Genomic DNA, 22,462 nt, shown 5'->3' on the forward strand with positions numbered 1-22,462 from the left:
TGCAAACATTGCACATACAGAGTTAAGTCTGCAAGGAATTACCATTAATCTCAGAATCAGTGGGTCAACCCTTTCTGTGCTGGGTACCTTGGACAGTGTGTACAATGCTGTGGGGTTTTATGTGCCAATTAACACTCTAAGTGCTCAAAGGATTAAGGCATGATGACCTCCTTGAAGTCTTAAGAGTTTTCAAATTGTTCTTTTGATTCAGTTTGAAAGGTGAAATTGAAAGTCACATTTTAGTGGACACCATCTTCATGTTTAAAGGCATAATTTACCATTTGGAGATGAAACAAAACCCCAGCATTAGTGCTTTGAAATAGTTCTAAAATGTGAGTAATGGATAGAAACAACCACTGTGAAAATTTGAATCAGCAAAATCGATGCTAAGTATTGTTAATTATACAAAATGTGAACAATAGGTATAATAAAAATGTTTCCAGATTAAACCTTATACCACTACGGTTTATTGAGAAAAATAATGGCATTTCCTTATATATTGGGCTTTATTGCAAAACTTTTATATAGGAGGATGTTTTGTGGTACGGTACAACAGACCTACATATATGCATGAAAAGCGATAACTTGAACATTTTTCAAATGACTGCTCCCAAAGGTAAACTGGACCTTTAACAAACGGGTGCATTATCTATCTACAATGGTACGATGCCGTCTCTCTGTTAATCAGTTCCATAAAACATTGCTTACATATTTGCATGGTTTGTGTGATCAAATGTTGCAAATGTCTCAAGAGCTTTGGTTTTCGTAGTGCGTCAGGAAGAATACATACAAGCAACAAGGTTTTGGTTATTGACATGTTTTGTTGCAGACAGATTATACAACAGTCTTGTCTCATGATATCCCCCTCCCCAATAAATGAAAGATGATAGGAGATAGAACGGCTGCTGCTTCTTCTGTGTACATTGTACAGTTTACTCTATTATAAGTAATGTAGAATTCATGCATTCAGTCAAAATTTCTTGTATTATTGATCACACAGCGCCAAGTGGGGAAAGAGAATAAACCTCAGACTCACCTAAAAGTGATTTCCTCTTGTCCTAAGTATCGCTGTATAGGGTTTATCGTGTAATTTGTGAAATACAGACTGGACAACATCATTGAGACACTTCACCCCCCATGAATAGAGTAAACTAACTAACTTACTGAGGATTACTGTCATTCTACCAGGGAGTGGAAACCCATCATGATCACTTTATTCAATCCTTTGGTGTGTTTGAATTGTTTTACATTTACAATGTACTGTTGGTATTGTTTTGCCGTAATCACATCCGAATGCAATCCCTAAATCCCATATGTATTCACTGCTCCCATCACAGGACATTCACCTCGCAAAGCGTTTCTACGACATGGCAGCGGACGCCAGCCCTGATGCATACGTGCCGGTGATGCTGGCGCTCGGCAAGCTGGGGGTGATCTACGCCTGGGAGTACATGCAAGAAGTAAGTGTCCTTCCTTACCAGTCGCCCATCTGAACCAATGAGAGGCACGACAACATGCGCCACCTTTATTTGTATGATGTGTGCTGGACCTCCACGTAAACAAGTCTTGTGCGACTGACTCTAGGTGGCAACAGAATTGATGGGGCTTAGGGCCCTTTCTCCGTTAATTACAACCCTGCAAAACGAAGTGTTAAGAGGGTTTGCAAGTTCAGAATCACTGTGTGGTCAATCAGGCAGTAGGTTAGTTGGGCATTCTGTTAACTTTGCCGATTGTCTGGCGGTCCATTGTAACAGTTGGTGAAACAAACTACTTCCCAAAGTTTTGGGGTGATCTTAATGAAATACAATACAATTATTTATTAATACGCCCATTCCATGAGGCTCAGAGTGCTTACAAAATTGCAGAAATGGAAACGCAATTAGGAGTAAAGAATGAAAATATTCTTGGGAAGGTTTTTATCTGTCGTGTGGACATCACACAGTGTTTTTTTTTCTACCTGGGTTGAAAAAAAGAAGAAGTGATATTTGGTGCATATGTTGGTCTTGATATGGTCAGTTGATGTTCAAGACAACCTTGAATGAAAGTGGCAAAATATGTGTCACCATTCTGATGGTATATTAGATCCAGAACATTAGTGAAGAAACATTTATAGAGCAAACGAGGTTGCCAGTCTCATTTGATTCAATTGAAATTTTGCGCACATGCATATTGGTTTTGAGTCATTGATGATCAAATGATTTTTATCAAATTTATTAATGATGGGAGAAAGTGCATTGCCTTTTCCAAGTAAGGAAAGAGGTCACTCACTCCATTACCATTACTGCTCTCATGAGGCAGGACTGCTAGGTTGGGGGTATTTAAAATGTCCCATATTTGACATTCATATATATACATATATAAGAAGAAGAGGGAGTCTGGAGTACACCATTTGTAGTTCCAAAAAGAAGGTTTTTATTCACAAAGATTTTTGCCTCGGGCCTTCGTCAAATGGCGTACTGGAGACTCCTTCTTCTTCCTGTAATAACATTCGAAGTCCAACACATGGAAAATTCCAAAATATATATATATTTCTGTGTTTGTAGGGCAAATTATTATCTAATGATATGTGTGAATAACAGTTGAGAAGGTTTTCATGGGCCACGACAGTGTGCTTCTAATCTTATTTGACACTTCATGCCACATTGGATATGCTGTCCAGTTATCAATAATGAACCGGAGAAGTCATGCCATTGACTACTCTAAAAGTCTGATAATGCCACAAAATTTATAGCACTGATTCTTCTTTGTGCATTTTTTTTTAAGAAAAAGTGTTTGCACCAGGAAAGAGGAAAGAAAAAAGGAGACAACATACTGACATTTAACTGTGGGGAAAAAAAGAATCAGGGCACTTTATCCTGTCATTAGCCATGTCCCATATATCATGTGTACAGTCAAGACAGTAATATTTTGCAGTGTATCCATATCTAGAGAAGATCACTGGCTTCCACTGAGCCAGTGGAGTGCCTACAGTTAGCTCTCCGTTCGCCCATCTCGCAATGCAATATTTACCTTTTTGCAGTGGTGTGTGGCAAGAGCTGCTATCCCCTTTCGCTTGTTTACTTTTATTTCTCCACGAACCGAAGAGCGTGGAAAGACCCAGTCATGGTGTATCCCTCCGCAAGGGCCAGAATCTTGCTTTCGCCAAAGCTTAGAGGAATCAAAAATACATTGTAGTCGTCAGTTTCAAAGCCGTCCAGATTGGGTTTAGAGTAAACCAAAGTGCGTGCATGGGACAAATCATCTGTGGAATTCAATACGCAGCTCGACTATCTGGCTATCCGCTTACTAGCATGGGTTACATCAAATATGATTGACAGCTAGTCCATGCAAACTTTTTTGATCTTCACCCCGTGCATGGATGTTCATTGTTATCGTGTGGATGTGTGCTGTGTGGGTGTGGGGGGTGTGGGTATGTGGCAAGTAAGACTGAATGTAAAGTTAAGTTGTCATGGGAACCCTTAGAATGGTAGCATAGACCATTTCTTAATGATTTATATCGTAGGACTGTATATAGCATATTGACACTCTGGAATTCTCTGGGGAGTAATGAATCAAAATGATTAAGGTTTGCTTCTAAAAATCGAAAGTAAATGAGAAAATTAACCACAAAAACATCAGAGCCTTATACTGCAAGATCACATTTACTTCTATTCTGCTTAAATGTCACTCAAATTCAAGTACTAGCAGAAGATAATTTAGCCGCATTCACACATTCAAAATAGTGGGATGACGTTCACGCTCCTAATCTCAAGATTTTTTTTGCGTTCACACACTTAGAAATAGTGGGATAGCAATCGCGCTCCAAGTCTTGAGATTTTTTGCAAGTATGATTACTCGAACAGAAATAGCCCACTAATTGTTAATCGATAAATCGATAATTCTATTGTTCTTGCACACCACAGTGGTGTGGTGCATATACTGTTGTGATGTGTGCTTTGAATGATGGGATATAAAATCTCGAGAGCATTTGGTCCAGCATTCACACTGTCACCGTGGGGCAAAGTTAGCGCGTTAATTCAGAAATAAGCACAAGATTTCCAGGGATTAGCATCATGATGCTGATCAGGCCAATTTATGGTTTTATTGTGCCCACACATGATACAAGATTCTTGAGTTCGCAATCACAATGCAAATCTTGAGATTTGTATCCTGCTAATTTGTGTATATGTGAATCCCGTTATTGAGTATTGGTCAAGGAAGGAAACTTCACAAGATGTTTTGCATTCCATGTTGCAATTTCTCTGCTGTCATTCCACCTGTAGCCACATTGTCTGTAAAAACTGGTATTATACAATATCACACTGAAGAGATGTGGTGCTTATCATTGCAGTGCTGATTTCAAGTTGACGATAAGAACAGCTCAAGCAGCTTCCTTGTAGTTTTTCATAACATTCCCCTGAAATAGTCACATGTTGCCAGTAGATGAAATGCTTGACCGCAACAGCAAAATTCCAGAACTCTTGAAGCTACTCAGGCATATGTTGATGGTTAATGGGTTTTGCACACAACTGTGGTTTTCTCCTCTGCTTCTGTCTCTCTGGCAACCTTTACATGTTTTTCTGTCTAAGTCCCCATCTATGTCACTATCTAAATTTCTTTCTCCTTTTTTTTATATATTTTTATTTCCCCTTTTTTTTTCAACTTTCTACTTTTCGTTCTTGTGTAGTTATTTCATTTCAAAGACCTGACTGTGTGGTGGTACCATGCAGTGGGAAGTCTGGCCCAACTCGGATTACATATTGTTTATTAGAGAATCCCCGCAATGAAATGTACGATATACAGCTTTATTGCTGCGCTCTGTGTAAGTACATTGTACATTATGCACATCCGAAGAATCATGTCTGGCGTCCAATGTTACCAGTGAGCGTAGGCTTCGATGAACAGATTCGCCAACGGGCAATTTTATTCTAGCAGGCCTACGCTAAACGTGGTTTTCGAAAAAGTTCATCAAAAGTACACGTTCCCTTGACTTGTAACTGACATACAAATGTATATGTTAAGGATGATATTATTCCCTCTTCTCTCTGAGGTACAATGTGAGTCAAGCACTCTTTCAATTTGCCAGAAAAGTGAAAATATGTTCAATTTTCCTCTTATTATTGTCCATGTGTGCTGTCACAAAATGTTGTATTCTTCTCATCCAGCGATGGCGGCACTGAAATGTGAAAATCAATAACTTTTCAACAGATTGTCCAATTTTCCTGAAACTTCAATGATGTGTTCTAGATACTAATACTGCTGCATTGCCTAAATCCACTTTATATATCGGGTTCCATTCTCCTTTAATAACAGATCACCTTCTGCTGTGTTGCAGCTTTTGCAACCTTATGTCAGAAGTCAAAGCTAGCTGCACCGTAGTTAATGTGTATGATATATTTCAAGAAGACAAAACCAAAGAAAGTTGATATGCTATTGACTGTCAAAATTATGAATGCTTTTTGCTGTCAAATTTTTGGTCTTAAAGGAGATGCCCACAGTGTGCTAGTTGTATCTCCTGGTACTTGCTCTGGAGTTTACTATGGATTTGGCTGTTTTGTTGCTGCATCGTCACAATTGTGTGCTCAATACTTTACTGGATACTTTACTGGCCACATTTTTTTTTTTTGGCAGATTTCATTCAAATGTGGTATGAAGGTGTCTATTTCAAACATCTACTAGCCTGTAACTTTTGGTGGCAGTGCCCTCACTAATCTCACTCCTTATTACACAACATGGTTGAGTTGCTAGTGTCTCTTTGTCTGCACTCTACTAGACTCAGTTCCTAATGGATTTTGTTGAAGTTTTGTACAGCAGATGTATTGTATCATTATCAAATCTTGACATACTAGTTTTAGTTATGATACCCCAATGTTCTGCCTTTTATTGTTTAATCATTTTGGTCAAATCTATGCTACTATTGTTTGGGTGATGATGCCCTCAGTCTTTCATATTTTATAATGCCAAAGGTCATAATATTTAGGTCACTGACTGGTATACACTCTACTACAAGCACTGTTATTCTTTTTTCCTCCTTTAGTATGCAGGTCCATCATGGAATACCCTTAACCTCTACAGTTTAACTACCCAGTGGATACACTTCCTTAGCACGGCGATGGATATTTTTTGTTCACATCAGCTTCATCATACAGTTTTCAGAGCTGGTCATTAACTGCATCATTTTCTTCTTTTTTTTTCAATATTATATCTCTCTGATGGAGTCCTACTGTATGCAGGGCAAAATTCCCCTGGAGTACATCCCTACAGCTATAGTGAGGTACATTACCCACTCCCCAAAATCTGCAGTTTGAAACAGTGTGCAAAGAGTTTTGCAACAATGATAGATGAGCATTCAATGCTATGTGGGTATGATAAGTTTTCTGTCGCCGGCTTTAGGGTACGTGTATGATGTGTATGATATGTGTATTCATTGCGGCGAAGACATTGTGTTTTGATGTTTGCTATGTGGGAATTTAGCTCATATCAATTGTTCATGGACACATTGGCACGCTGTCTCCATCTTGTATCAGCATCGATGTCTTGACTTTATACAATGTAAATGCTCCATGGAATGTTCTTCCTGTTTGGAACGAGCGCTCTCAATTTCTGATTGAATGTGTATGCCGTAAATAGACCCGAGTTGTTGACTTGATTCGGTTGAAATGGAGGGATTGTAGAACCGGTTTCTTGCATTTGCATGAAACCGTGCGATAATCCCTCGGGTTCTATGAACCTTCCAGCCGTTATTTTCTGCTGTATAGAAAGCCCAAAATACGGAGCACTGGCCAGCAACTCCTCAAAGTTTGTTGCACTGCAGTTATGCCACGGATTCCAGCGGAGTTTTTTTTCACCATCCCATGGGAGGACCTGATATGCCTGAATTTGCTCCTGAATGTCACATTATGGCAGTGAAACGTGGGTGCATTGTGATTAGCTGTGCTGCTCTGCCAATTCAAGGTGCAGTTGACCTCTTAATGTTTGGGGCGACTGAAGGTGGCTTGTCGTCCTTCATTGCAAACTGGTATTCAACATCTCAACTATGTCAAACTGTTGCCATGCGGGTTTCACACAAGATTCTGTGCCATATTTCACCATGTGGCAAAATATGAAAACCAATCCAACCTCTGTTATCTGGCCATCATTTTTCCACATCTCTCTACTATCCGAATATGACCTGGCACATAATTATCTTTAAGTTTTCATGCATTTTCAGTGCGAAATCTTACTGAGAAAATGCACAAAACAGTACTTGTAATCTCTTGCAAATACTGGACAATAGAAAAGTCCTCCTCCTCCCCCCCCCCCCCAATAAATGCTGATTACTTTGATACAATGTATGTTCAAGTTAATCAATCATGTTTCTTTATTTCACCAAAGCAAAGAAGATATTAAAAAACAAACAAACACATACAACAACATGAGAAAACAATTACAAACATATCAGTTAAACAGTGTAAAAAGAATTGCTATGGTAGGCAGCAGCCAGAAAGGAAATGACCCTTATTTTCGGCTGACCTAAAAACATTTGCTTCAATTATTTCCAATTAGTCACTGTGCTGCAGCTAGAAGGACAAGTGCGTCGCTGATCGTGGAGATAGGAGAGAAAAGGAGAGATCTTGCAGGTTTGATTATCTGTGCTTTTCAGCAAACTCCAACAAAGTCACACAGGAAGGGTTATATTTACTCATATTTTATCTGTTCATCATGTGAATTGAGAATCATGCAGATATTGTGTAAATCAAGAAAAAGAAAAGATTATTGTTTTATTTCATACCCCACCAGAACCTTCTAGAAAGTGCTGTGTGTGTGTGAGCAGATCTCATTCATCATTGATATATTGTGTAAATCAAGAAAAAGAAAAGATTATTGTTTTATCTCATACCCAAGCAGAGCCTGCTAGAAAGTGCTGTGTGTGTGTGTGTAAGTATGCAGATCTCATGAAGCATGCAAATGTTGGGTAAATCAAAAAAAAAAAAAGATTATTGTTTTATTTTATACCCCAGCAGAGCCTCCTAGAAAGTGCTGTGTGTGTGTGTGAGCAGATCTCAAAATCATGTAAATATTGTGTAAATCAAGAAAAAGAAAAGATTATTGCTTATACCCCAGCAGAGCCTGCTAGAAAGTGTTGTGTGTGTGAGCAGATCTCCCTTATCTGGCCATATCACTGATCTGGATCCAACATGACTGGATAACTGAAGTTGGGTGGCACATTTGAATGCACTTTGATGTAATGCACACAGACATTACGGTACAGAGCTAAGTTCAAAAGTTGTTAACATCAGATATCATTTTTCACATGTGAATAATCATTAGAATCAGTGGGTACTGTGCATCCTCCATTGTTATTTCTGTAAATGCTCAGATTGTATTTTGAAGTTCAGAAAAAAGAGAAGAACAGGAAGTTAATGTCAATTTGAACAAAATGCTTCAAAAGATTTTATGACTTTGCACTTGGTTGAAATATAATCACAAACATGATAGACATTTGCAGCTATTTGTATTGTGAGAACATACAAGAAACTACACGTATGTTGGGTACATTTCTTCCAATAATCCCACAACCAGATGCAACAAAGCATGCCTCTCATCATCCCAGTAGCTCACCGAAGAAATCAAGTGCAGCATTAATTTCTAATGACAGTTTTGCGTTCCAAGGCTGTGGCGTCATCATGCCCCCGGGAAAAGACGTCACTAATCAGTGGTTGCATGACGAATCTTGAGGTGAGAACTCCTCGTAGTTTCGACTCGTCCGTCTTCTTGTTTTTCGGCGCGGGGGTGTCGGCCATGTTGTTGACCGTTGCAGTGGCTATTTACCACTGACAAAGCACCGAGGATGGTTCTCTGCCACCCATCAGAAGGAAAGGAAGTCCTGTGATGTATTGTTGCTTGCTTGTTCATAATATTTGATTGATCACCTCACCGCTATCCGGAAATTACTCAAGAAATCAATGGAAAACAATGTCTTCAATTTGCGGCATCTTTCAAGCAGAGGACAAAACTGCTGCCCCAAGGGACCGAGTTGTGCTGTTCAAGTTAATGTATGCATATTATGTTCAACAACAACAACAACAACAAAGAAAAAATAAGAAAGAACATTTAACAACAAAGTACTTGGCACTTAGAGTGAAATGAGTACTGTCTAGTAATAGGGTGATTGACACAGTCGAAGGTGTGCCTGCATCAACGCTACCAAACTTCCTTGTCAGGCTAGTAGGATGTTAAAGCACTTGCCCTGTTTATGTTTTGGGGTTGCCATTGTCTGATGTGGCAAGTAGGGAAACTGTAACTGTCAGCCTTGAATTACAAAAGTTATATTGAAGGAATAAGAGTCATGAAAACAAACTGAAGAAATGAGTTTGTTCTGGCAGTTGGTCTCCGTGAAATGGGCTGGCGTTCATGTTGTCTTCATGGATATTTTTCCCCTCGGGACCTTATAACAAATTTTTGCCGTTTACGTGATCATAAACTGTAGAATCCGGACTTGTCGCGTCTACGAGTCGTTGCAGATTTGCATGAGCCTCGGGGAGGCTTTCTGGCTGTCAAGCACGATCTGTCTGATGAAGAAATGTCTAAAATTCAAATTTAATAGAACTACTGGTCCACATGCAGTGGTTACTCCCCACCCCCAAATCCTGATTTCATTAACTGACATGAGAGATGTGCCTGTTGAAGAGTCTGCTTCGTCCACATGTTCCTGCCATACGTGCATTTCCACTTCTTTGAAAGTAGATCAAGCATTTCTAAATGTCGGGTGTAATCTAGGCATGGCTTCATACCAAAGCGTTCATGATTTGAGGCCTGTTGAACTAACATATAACCTTGGGCACCAGACATTTCGTTTTTCCTGCAGACGCTAGATTTTTTTTTTTTTGGGGGGGGGGGGGGGGAAAGGGTAGGATGGGAAGAGCATTTTCTCAACTTTGTCAGTGAACTGTGAAAAAATGCGCATGACACCCATTCATAATGCAAAGTCTCTTCCATGGTGAGTCCAGTCGAGTTACCAGTAATGGGATAGGATGATTCTCCGTCAAGGATATCGAATGATAGATGGGGCTTCCTTTTGATGAATTAGGCAGAAATGAAACTCGAAGTGCATCATCTGGATAGAGCCCTTGAGCAGGTTCTATCCTTTTTCTCTTCTTTTTTTCTCCTTTTTCGTTCCCCCCCCCCCCCACTTCCCTCCTGCTCTTGTTTTTTGATATCCTGATCAAGTGCTCCGGATGTCAACAAATCGTGTGCGTGCTTTCAACATTGTGACTGTCGGGACTTTTCTTTTCTAGTATTTCAGTGATGGAGTTGCTCTGCTTGGAATCAGTGGTCATGTATTGTATTGATGATGACATCTGAGGCTACTGCCCTCCCAGTTCATAAATGACAGAAGGCAAATGCTCTGCTTACTCATTTCAACACTGTATTGAAAATTGATATTTTCACGTACCTATATTTTTGTGAATGGCAGTTGGTTGGACATCGATGCAAATTGTTAATTTTGCACTTTTGTGGTCTTCTTATCATTATGATGATTGCGACAAAAAGACTCAACAGCAAACATTCTAAAAGAAAGTGTGACTTTCCAAGCAAACTGCTTTGTTGAAACATTGCTTGAAATAAGATCAAATCTCAGGAAAAGGAGTACTAGTATTCCCAGGATTATAGAAGAGGTTACAATAACAACTAGTCGTCATTGGCAGAGCAAAATATTTTGGATTCTTAGTTTTAAAAATTTTTACTGGAATGGCATTGTACATTGGAAATTATGTTTTGATTTTGATGGATATGAAATTACGTCGAAATCAAAATGATAGCTGAGCCTCTTTTTTATAGAATTGTATCATCATTGCAAATATTTATGTTCATCACAACTGTGTTATTTTGAGCACACTTATTTATCGTCTTTGAATGCTATCAAGAAATACTGCAGTTTTTCCGTGAAAGTGAAATGATTTGACGAGGACATTGCCTTTCTTCCTGTGTAGGTAGAGAGAGAAGGAGGAGGTAGAATTAAATGGAATTTACTCTGATAACTTAGCGTGGGAAAAAGGAGAAGTTTTATGGCAATTGGAAGAGTAGAAAAAGCAGGGTCTCTTATACCGTTTAGAATGGTGCTGTCGATGGCAAATCAGCCGTGTTAAGATTTGCACACATCGGGAGATTGCCATTTCAACAGAATTTTTTTTTTTTTTTTTTTAAAGCTAGTGTGTGGTATTGTGCGAGGTTTGAAAAGCTGGGATTCCATTTCACCCCAAACCACTTCACGGCTGCTGATCAGATTGCAGTTGTCAAGAACTAGGGGTAGTTTGGCCGACACGACGGGAGTCCGTGTCGTCATGTGATCAGCCCATTGCAATAGCAAAACGTTATCCATCAGCGCAGCCCTCCAAGAATTTTTCGGCAGCCGCGGCTCGTAACTCTACGCCTCAGGTAAATTATCGTGAGCAGGATGCGAGTCTTTCTCCTCCCTGGCTGCGTGATGCGCGGATGGCTGGATGTAATGATTTGAGGCCTTGTGTTGAGCATGTGCGACTTCAGCTGCCGAACATATTTTCAGCTGGACGTTTTTTAACAGATTTTGTTCCATTGTATTCTCTTCCTTTGGAAAAAGGCATCACAGTTGTAAAGAATTAGACCACAGTTGTCATCTAGCGTCTTACATGAGGAACAACATTTTCTTTCCCCGTTTATGCATGAAGTGGAATTGTCCCTGACCTGACCAAAGGGTCCCCAAAAGCACTCCTGGTTCTTGGCCTAGTGATTGGGTTGCGCTTGGCATTCCCACTACAATTATTTCAATTCTTCATGTGCAGGTGAAATTGCACCACCAATTAATGCCATGGTTGATGCTCAATTTATGAAGGCTCACCTTCACCAGCTTGTCATGGCAAGGTAGCCAAACAGTATGTGAGATATATGTATTACACATGTATATAGAGAAACAATAGCAACAGTGAACAGTGATTGCAGCATTTCTTCATAATTTTTGTGTTTGGAGATCTACTTGCAGATTGGAAATGTACTGGACATTGTAGATATTCCAATTGTTATATGCAGAAGCAGAGTCTCAGGCCAGAATCCTCATGTAGTGAAGATACTAACCTTTGATCATTCAGATTAATGATTCTTGCATTCAGTTGTTTTTATTGCAACTGATTGACTAATTGCCCTTCACTGGTATATAAAGACCGATCATTCAGTGTTTGAGTAATAGCCATCATTGCAAAAATATTTTTTAAAATAGTCATACACATGACGCCCGCATGGCAATCAAGAGGTCATTGGTTTGTATTCCACTAGAGTATGTTTTCATGTAGGTCTGTGGTTTTTTCTTTTATCATGGCTATTACTCAACTTGGTGTTTATTTATGTCACTGAAAGGCAATTCCTCAATCAGTTGAAACCTCTGATCGCTTTCTCCCAAAGTAGAAAGCGCTTATTTCACTTTCACTGACATGCTGTATCTCTGTTGTCAGCCCCCAAATATCATTTGATGTGATATGATTCCATGGATGTCATAAAGCAACCTGCTGTAAATGTACACTTGACAAGCCTAGAATAGGCAGAAGCCTTTGGAATTCCCGCATATGATTTTCAACCACATACTACTTTATTCAAAAAAAGGTATTCTCTGCTGACAGACCAAATCCCCAAATGGATAAGTCATACATGTAGCTCATTTCCTGAAGAGAAATGAATAAAACATGACAGCTGCCATCAGACTTGACAAATAGGCAAAGAATATAAAGCCACAAGTGGATACAACAAATGCTAGCTGTATAGTAAATAAAACTTATCTGTGAAAGCTTTTGTCAAAGTGGTTTAAAGCACAGGATGTTTTGATGTATTAATGATGTTAAGTGGTATCTTGGGTTGCGGAGGTATTCGTAAACATCGATTTAAGATCTTCACGATGCGAGTTGCGTTCGTACACCCAACAAAAGAAATTGCGATCAAGCCAAATTGGCAACTCAGAAAAGGATGCGAGACAGTACCAGGGAGAATCATCTGTAGAGATGTATGAAAATGATATTAATTTGAGCTAATGTCTGTGACGCCATCAGCAATGTCATGTAATTTTTTTTGCACGCATTACTGCAACCCATTTCTTTTTGTTTCTTTATCTGCTATTATGTATGTAACAGAAACTGGAACACATTTGGTCGAAAGAGAGTCACCCCTTTTTTTTTTCTTGTTTTTCTTTGAAATGTGAAATGAAAGAGCAACACAGGAATGTCTCATACAAGGTACAATAGTTGGCAAATCAGTGGATATTAATATCTCATTATGGAGAGATTTTTGAAATCAATCAGTCATTATTTCTCCCATCAGTGTTTGTCCGGTCTTGATGGTCAACCTTTGTTCCAATACAGGTGAAAGCTTCTACGAATTGAGAGAGGGAGAGAGAGAGAAGAGGATGCATCCATCAGATATTGTATGCTAATGCTTTGACTACTGTAAAAGTGGATATTTTTGCGCGACTAATTTTTCGCGCTCAGCTGGGTAAAAAGAGTTTCGCGTGTTTTTAATTCCGCGGAATCACAACATCACGCACAGGAACATATGGCAAACAAACATATTCGTGTGCTTTTATTTTCGTGCTAGTTTCTGGTTGCGCAAAATGCGCGAAAATTTCAGCACCGAGAAAATTTCCACTTTTACAGTACTTTGAATTTTATCTTGTAACTGTGCAATATATAACAGTGCTATGTGAGCATGAGAAATTGATATTCAGAAGCGTTAAAATGGCTCCTGACCTGAAAGAAAGTTTGTCTCCACTCACCCCTCCCCCTGCCACCATATCAAAGAAGAAGCAAGTTTCTTGGTATTTCTCCGTTCTGTTTTCTGAAAGTGCAATGGGAGTTGAGTTGGTTGCTGAGTGTTCATAGTGCAATGTGCATGTCACATACCTTACTTCCTGAGGGGGCACTAAGGTTAGCTCCAGCAAGAGGTTTTTGTGTTACAGTCCCGATCAACAACCCGATGAAAACGCCTGTACAACCGCATCTGCCATGAGTGGGGAGTTGGTTACATTGAAATTGCAAACTGAATCAGTTGCCTGTGCGGAAGAAGCCATGCATGTGACCGTTTTCACATGGGTCGAGAATTAGAATGCTGAGTTACAATTACGATTACAATTGTGATTAGAATGCTGAGTTACAATTACGATTACAATTGCGATTAGAAGTATTGTCCATACACACAACCAATGAAGGCTTCGCGGATTCTGCGGTTTTGAATATCAGAGCAAGGAGAGGAGGTGTGGCTTCTTTCTGAGTTCCCGTCAATCACTCTTGAGCTGTGAGAAGCACAGTTTCTCTGTGGAGGCGGTTGACAGGTCACCATAAGCTCCGCCACCCCCCCCCCCTTCCCCCGAAAACATGATTTGGAAGTCAGTCCATACTCACAACAGTTTGGTCTGTAATCTTAGAGATTATTATTACTGGAAAACATCTCCGGACCATCATTTTAATTTTATGATTTGAATTACAATTCAATATTAAACCTGCTGCAATTCTAGTTTGCATTACACACGACAAAAATGTGTTATTTGAATATGCGATTCTAGTGATTCATCACTAAAATCATGATTCAAATTACACACTCTTGGTTCGTGTAAGAACAACCTATGATGTCTCATCACTGTTTGTGCACAGAGCGCACATCTGATGACGGTGAATGGGGTCCAGCGATATGTGGGTAAAGGGGGCAAACAAACTCGTTCCCGTCCCCATCCGGGAATGTCTGACACTTCTATGCCCCCCAACCCGAGTCCCATGGCAAAAAGTCGAGGTGGATTTGTGGTTTTTCAGAGACCAGATGGCTCCCAAAGTGCTCTGAATTCCTTCAGAGACAGATATTTGTTGAAGTCTCTGTTGTTTCAGCTCTTAGCCATGATGGATTGCCCTTTGTAAAAGTCTGATATGACTGACGTGGGGGGGGGGGGGGAAACAACTGGATTGCAGAAGTAACCATTTCCAAAACAACACCACCATGCACATTTTTTTCTTCTTTTTCTTGCTCAATGCTTGTGGCTATCTTCATTCTTGTCATCTCTATCTTGTATTCATTTTGTTTTTGTCTTCTTCTCAAGAGCCTCTTTGTTAGGAGATCTGTGTACTGCCGATGCATGCCAAAAGCCATCCAAAGGCTGTGCAATTTCCTCTCGCCGCAACTCATCAAATCGTAAAATGTTTTAGCTTGTGGCCATTGGAAGCCATTTCTTACAATGGGCATTCACGTCGCTGTCCCCCCACCTTGGATTGACTGGCTAGGGGGCAACGGAGGGGGGTTTGGAGAGGGATTCGAATGAGTGGGCATTATTTTGATTCAAGGAATGATTTTCATGCTGATAGAGATTTGCTCCTCCCCCCTCCCCCCTTTTTACGTCTATTCACAATTATGTCCCCGAGTGCCGCAGACTGATGTTCAGAATGAATGCACAAGTCTGTGCTTTTGTGTTCAGGTAACTGTACTTTTCCCCTACCTTTTGTAGTTCAGCGACTGGAAACATGTACAGAATACTTTCATTGTAAAACCACACCATCTTTTCTATTTTTTTTTTTATGTGTGCATCTTTGTGGTAGTTTGGTATTTCTGTGTTTTAGGCTTTGATGTTCTTAGCATAGTTTGCAGATACTGATAATGGTTTTAATGCTGCAAACTGGAGGTTTTCTTTTTTTTTTTTTTGCTTTGTCTTTCATAGATGGATATTGATGCAGCTCAAACTACATATAAGTGCAGTTTGTGCTCACAGATGCTCTTTTAACAAGAATTCTAGTGGCTCAGTTTCAGATATTGTTGAATCTCGCTGACAGAGCTGTGTGATGCTGTTTCCAGTGCATTGAAAAGATACAATTTTGAATATGATGCTGTTACTGTCAATAGAGCTGTGAAGAAATATCACTATGGTGAAACACAGTTTACTGATAAACCATTTACTGCCTGTGGTAAATATCAAGGACAGTAAATTCTGTTGCGTACATATTTTTACTTCTTGGGGGGGGGGGAGCATTAAGCAATGTATTTCCCTCTGGAATTTTTTCATAGCTTCATATTTTTGTAACATGTCGCACCAAGTCGGCCTTTTGAAGTCGATTTTGCCATTTTGTTCCTTCAAGAGTGATATTATCTTGCTGCCCATTGATCCCGAGAAAAAAGAAGGTATCTGGCATGGTTTTGACATAAACCTCTGATTATTTTTATACCAAAATATTCCAAACTATGCTTTGCAGCAGCATGTATGTTAAATGTATGTTAATATTCGGAAGGGACTGTAGATTAGTCTGAACTGACCGACCTATCTTTCGAGTAACAGCAGAGCCTATGAGTAGTGTAAAGAGTGTGATTTGCTACCCTTCACATTTTCTTTTGTTTTTTTAATTAAAGCAACGTCATCATATGGTCATTATCAAGATTAAGGTGGTCATGAGACTGGAGCAATCATCCCAAAACACTTCAGTTTGCTCTTAACACCTCCTTTTATATCCGTGATTGATAGAGGACAGCCCATCAACTCACCATTCCAAGTTTCTCTGTTGATTCTTTAACCATTTATGAGCCCATAGTTCCCATACCCACATTCCCTTCCTCTTTTGAAATCGCCCTCACTAAAAAAAAAAAATGATAACCTCTGACATTTATATATTCTTTTGTTTGTTTCAATCATTTGTAGTGTCTATAAAGGTCATTTGGTTTCCACTTGGTTAGGAGAGAAGCATGCTCTATTTGTGTAGATGTAAACTGACCACTGCCATATCTGCTGCGCGGCCGACTCTTGCACGTCCCATGGGCGATGCTGTGGTCTTTAAAGCTAGAATTAGATGTGGACTGACTCGAGACAAATATCACAAGTTTGTGAATATCTCTCACTTTGTTGTTGTTTGCTGAGTTTGTTTTTCCTTCTACTAGTCTCTGTCATCTAGGAGGAAACCCCCCCCCCCAAAAAAAAAAAGTGTAATGTTGATCTGCTTTGCCATTCATACCTCCATTGCTCACATACTCTGTTGCTATGCAAACCAAATTTCCGTGTAAAATAGATTATTAGCACTGTGGTTTGTTGTTGTTGTTTGAAGCCCATGTGGTTTCTTGTTGTCATTTGATGCGCACTGTGGTTTATTGCTGTTGTTGTTGTTGTTGTTTTTCCTTGCAATGAACCAGAGGGGAAGGGGATTGGGTAGGTTGGTGGCAATGATCTAGTTTAGGTGCATACACCCATCTTGTGATATGGCAGAAGTTGTGAAAATCTGACAGAGACCCTCCGGAGCGGCTCACCGCAAGAAGAGTTGCCCCGTCGCTCTGCCCGGGCAAAGGCCTCTTTTAATGGTCACTCAGTTGGGGCAGACATACTCTCTCCCATTTGTAATGACCATGCTGCATGGGCCCAAGTCCCATAAAGACTTGCAATTAGGATTATGCCGACTGTTAGAATCCAAGACTTCCTACATGTAGCTGCAGATGCTTTTACAATGAATTTGGAGGGAGTTGCAGGAGCTAATGTTACAAGAGCTGCCTAATGATCCTCACATCAGCTGCAATGGTGCAGGCTGGGTTAGTTTATTTGCCAAACATACATTTCTTACCATTAACATTTGGCTCTACCCCTTTCAAAGTGGAGATCTCAATGACCGTAATATACGAACGGAAGCATGCAAGAATGTGATTCTGAAGACAAACATTGTTTATGTGCACGAACTTCTTGTCGAGATGGTAATCACAGTCGATAACACCATCTCTTGCCACTGCTCATGTTTAGGGTTGTCGGTAGTAATGCTGACGACCTCAAATGGCCAATTAAGATGCTTTATTTATGAGTTCCATTATCTATTTTTTTTCTTTTTTGAGGGGGAGGGTATACCGTTAATGAAACTCACCAACTGTTGATTTTTTTTTCTTTATAACTGCATCATACCCTTTCTTTCATGCCGCAGTTATACATTTTATCACAGGTGATTTCTTGACATTTGAAAGGTCCCGGTGTTCTTGAGCTGCATACAGCTGATATCTTCCTAGTTGTGAAGGAAACAATTGGAAACATGAGTTTGCTGTTCAGGAAAGTTGATGCTTAACCCTTTAGCCACTGAAGATTCTTTACATTATGGCCTGTGGTTCACAGGAAGGTACAGCAATATTGTTCTCATTTCGACAACTTTCTAAATGATATGAAATAGCTCTCTGCGTGCTTATCTTGTCTGTTATGTTTATTTGAAAGCCCAAGACTTTATCAAGAGAGTGGTGTCTCAGACGTAATTCAGACATACATTTGTTGACCTTTTTCAAATTACATAATTATATATTCTATATGAAAAAAAAATGGTAAAGCATAAAACTATTAATAAAAAAACAGACAGGCGGTTCTGGGTGTTTCAGTGACTAATAGGTTAACCCGTTCCTTCCGCAATTCTCTGAGTGTCTTTAATGCCCCCAAACGAAATTCTTTTTGCCCGTCGACAGAGAACGGACGGGTTGGTAATCCACCTGTGCGAAAGCAGTCAAGCGGTGCATGTATCCCCTCTCCATGGTCAACTACATGTACCTTTGAACAATGAAAATATCGATCGGGTGCGATACATGTCTGAATAGAGTGTGCGCTGATGGGCTCACAGACTCTTTTGTTCTACACAAAACCAGGCACCTGAATGGGATGACTGGGGTCCGCGAACTTAGAAATCTACTGAGCTCAGCTTTGATTGCTAATGTACATGTTCATACGAGTTTTATAGCAGAGCAAGCGCAAACTAAATCAGAAAAAATGTAAACAATACTATGATATATATGCATTTTTTTTTCAACAGAAAGACAACAAATGCTGATGGAATAAACTCAAATCTTTTTATCCAACCGACTTTTTTTTTTTTTTGGGGGGGGGGGGGGCATTATAACACAAAGAAACATGAATTCAGGCCACAAAAGCAGGCACTCTTGTCTTCATCTTGGGAACCTGGTGTACCAGGTTCCCGTAAGGAACAGGTTAACTCATGGAAATCATGAAAGATGCTCAACAACAACAATAACACAAAGTGATTTAGGTGGTTGATTCTTTTTTTTTAAAGCACAGATTGTATTTATTTTATTTTAGAATCTGTCATTTCTGGTCATCAAGAGGGACAAAAAAAAAAAAGGCATGTATTTCTTGTATTTCTGGTCTTCTCTCTTTTAAAGATGTGTAGACCCGGTTCAGCGGACTGGTGGAAATTGGTCTAAGCGTAAGCATTAAAGAGGAGTCCTTTCGTAGTTGTGTGTAGGGAACTTGCGCCGTCCTTCCGTGTACTCATTCGACTAAACTACCGGGTCTATGTGCCTTTAAAGGGAGATGGTGTAGGACATGAGAATTTAAAGTCAGCAGAGAGGACCACACATTTGGATCTACATGCCAAGACTGTAATACACCTCAGATGTGTATGTCAATGGATGGATGGATCAATTTGGGAAGGGGGGGGGGGGGAGGAGGGGAGGGGAAGGGGGAGGGGGCAGGGAGAGGAAAGGGATCGGAGGGGATGGGAAAGAGTGGCTGCAGAAATGGGAAATCATGGCTGGAAACAGAACATGTGGCGGACGGGTCTTCCACAGTTTTCCACAGTGCATCGGCGAGTGGTTCCTCCCCAGGATGCAGCGGAGAGGAATGGCTCTTGAGCGTCGTTCAGACGTTCTCCAGAGCTGTTTGCATCGTCCTTCCAGAGCCTCTCTGGTTGGATACCCAAGCTGCCGACTTGAGACTGCTCTACACGATTTAGAGTTAACGGTTAGAGAGATTGAGTGAGAGGGAAACAGACAGAGAGCAGAGGGGGTGGGGCAAGGAAAGAGAAAGAGGAGGGAGGGAGAAAAAAAAAAGAGAGAGAGCTCATTCTGCACAATATACGATGGCTGGAGGGAGGGATAGAAATGAAGTAGAATAGAAAGTGCATTCATTGGACTTAAAGCTCTCTATTCCCCTGCTATTGGAGGTGCCTTGGAATAGGATGATGCTGATGAGTGGTCTACAGATCAGCTAGTTAATGGGAGGGAGGTCAATTTTATTGATTATCAAACATTTCTGACTCCCTAAATAATTTAGCAACAGTGTTGCTAACTTCTATTCTGATCTTGTAAGCACTTAACTCTGCAGGATATGGGGTGGGAGGGGTAGGGGAGACAATAGGCCATTTTATAAGAGGAAGTATAAATTTGTTCTATATATTGCATACAAAGAAGAATCATGTTAACCGGTTCTTCAATTAAATCGATCTTCATTGTTGCCCATTGTGGTAAACTTGAAAACCAGGACCAGTGCAGGTCTGCCAAATAGAATTGCTTGTCAGCTAATATGTGTGCTGAAGGGAATATGCTATGAATCCTACCCATAGACTAGGAGGTTGCTGATAGAAATCTAAAACTGCTCAGTATTCTTCTCCAATTTGAGCTGCTTACAGGAGCCTGTTGTGTGAGTGTTTTCTAAAGCAGTAAAGAGATTCCCAATATTCTGCTACTGGCCAACCTACACATTACATAGTCTCCCTATGATACAGTTCCTTTAACCAAGAACAAACGCTGTGCTGTGAAGATTTGATCTAATTGCAAGCAGACCATGTAGCATATGTATCTCATCATCCCTCGGCTCCCTCAACCCAGTGGTACAGACATACCTCTTGTATCTCTTCTTTCTTTTTTTCTGGGGGGGGGGGGGGGGGCATGTAGGGATGATAGCACTGATAGAATGCCGAAGACTGGTTGAAGAAGTCTTGTAGCATCCTCTGACAAACTACATGTTCGAAGGAAAGTGATAGATAGATAGATAGATAGATAGATAGATAGATAGATATAATGATAATGATAATAATAATAATAATAATAATAATAATAATAATAATAATAATAATAATAATAATAATAATAATATTGATAATAATAATAATAATGATAATAATAATAATAATAATAGTAATAATAATAATAATAATAATAACAATGATAATGATCATAATAATGATAATAATAATGATAATAATAATAATGATAATAAGGTCTTATTTACCCAGGGTAGCCTCTTCAGTGTTGTCACTGCTCTACCAGAGGGCCCTGCTATTATTATTACCCTAGCATTGCCAGGTACCCATTTATACACCCGGGTCGAGAGGGACAAAGTGGGTAAAAACATCTTGTCCAAGGACGTAAGCACTGGGCAGTATTCGAACTCGGATCCTCCGATCGGAAGTCGGGAGTTGTTTCCACTATGCCACAGCGCCACAGATAGATAGATAGAATGAATGGTAGGTTGATAGATAGATCAGTAGATGATAGAATGAGAGAGAAAGAAAAAAATTGATGCAAAGCAAGATAGAGAGGTAATTATGATGATGATAATGATAATAGTATTAATCATAATAACAATAATAATAATGATAATAATAATAATGATAATAAAAGACATTCATATTGCGTGGCTATGATGAAAATGTGCTCTACTGCACTTTACAAAATAACAGTCATGACAGGTTCATAATGCAAATTATGTAGTGCATTATCAAAAGAACATGAGTTTTCAACCTGGTCTCACAATCATGACTCTGTTTGCCTTGACAACAGGGAGAGATTATTCCACAATCTGGGAGCAGCATTAAACATGAACATCCTGTCACCAAGGGCAGACATGATTTCCCTGAGGGATATTTCATCAGTCTAATCATAACATTGTTATGATTACCCTTTTTTACAAACCATGACAAAGTGTGCATTTTTTGGTCATAATATCATTCGTGCACATGCTTTATATTGTGTTCGATGAACTGTCCGTATCAGATGAATGAAAGTCAAATTGACAACTTGTACCGCTTTGAATTATGTTTTTTTTTTCTCTTTGATGGAAATAAATGAACTATTGAATTGAATTGAATTGAATTGAAACATTGTAGGAAGTTATAAGTAAAGATCAAAATGTAAAGACAGATTGATAGACAGATGTAAAGATAGATGGATAGACAAATGTAACGATAGATGGATAGGCAGATGTCAAGATAGATGGATAGATTGATAAATGTGGAGAGGGGGAGGGAAGAGATGAGAAAATAGTACAGAGGTTAATAGCTACATGAAGGCTGGTTTTTAGAGTATCACGATAATTTACTCTGCATCTCTACTCTCCAGACTTATAATCAGGTAACCAATTACGTACTTCACGTTCACCCTCTCAACATCAGAAGACTGATGTATACAAGTAGCCACCAGTTGTGAAGGCGGTGGTTTCCACGAACTTTTAGCGGAAAGCTGATGACTTGACCCAAGACATACAAGTGTCATGTTACATTTGCTTCATCTGTGTAAGAACATGCCTTCAACTATTCTGTTTTTTCCTCTAACCCCCCCCCCCCTTTCTTTCTTCTTCTTTTTTTTTGAAGTGCCCCCAATTTTCTGCCTCCCACTCTTGAGAAGCCATGTTGGATTTCTTGACGTCGTAATCGTAGATCATAAGTGTTTATTTGATATGTGCATTAGAGAAGTTGACATCGTCGAGCATTGTGTA

General features: G+C 39.7%; 1 protein-coding gene across 1 annotated transcript in view; it reads left to right on the plus strand.

Moving 5' to 3' along the window:
- LOC139729124 (protein sel-1 homolog 1-like) overlaps window positions 1-22,462 on the plus strand; it is an 85,372-nt gene that overhangs the window by 54,362 nt on the left and 8,548 nt on the right. Inside the window, exon 17 of the mRNA XM_071640054.1 lies at window positions 1,338-1,460. Coding sequence (XP_071496155.1) covers window positions 1,338-1,460 — 123 coding nt within the window. The remainder of the gene's footprint in view (window positions 1-1,337; window positions 1,461-22,462) is intronic.

This window comes from Diadema antillarum, unplaced genomic scaffold (genome assembly GCF_040938485.1).
Source record: "Diadema antillarum isolate AM-2024a unplaced genomic scaffold, OU_Dant_1.0 seq00000218_RagTag, whole genome shotgun sequence".
NCBI classification, from domain to species: Eukaryota; Metazoa; Echinodermata; class Echinoidea; order Diadematoida; family Diadematidae; genus Diadema; species Diadema antillarum.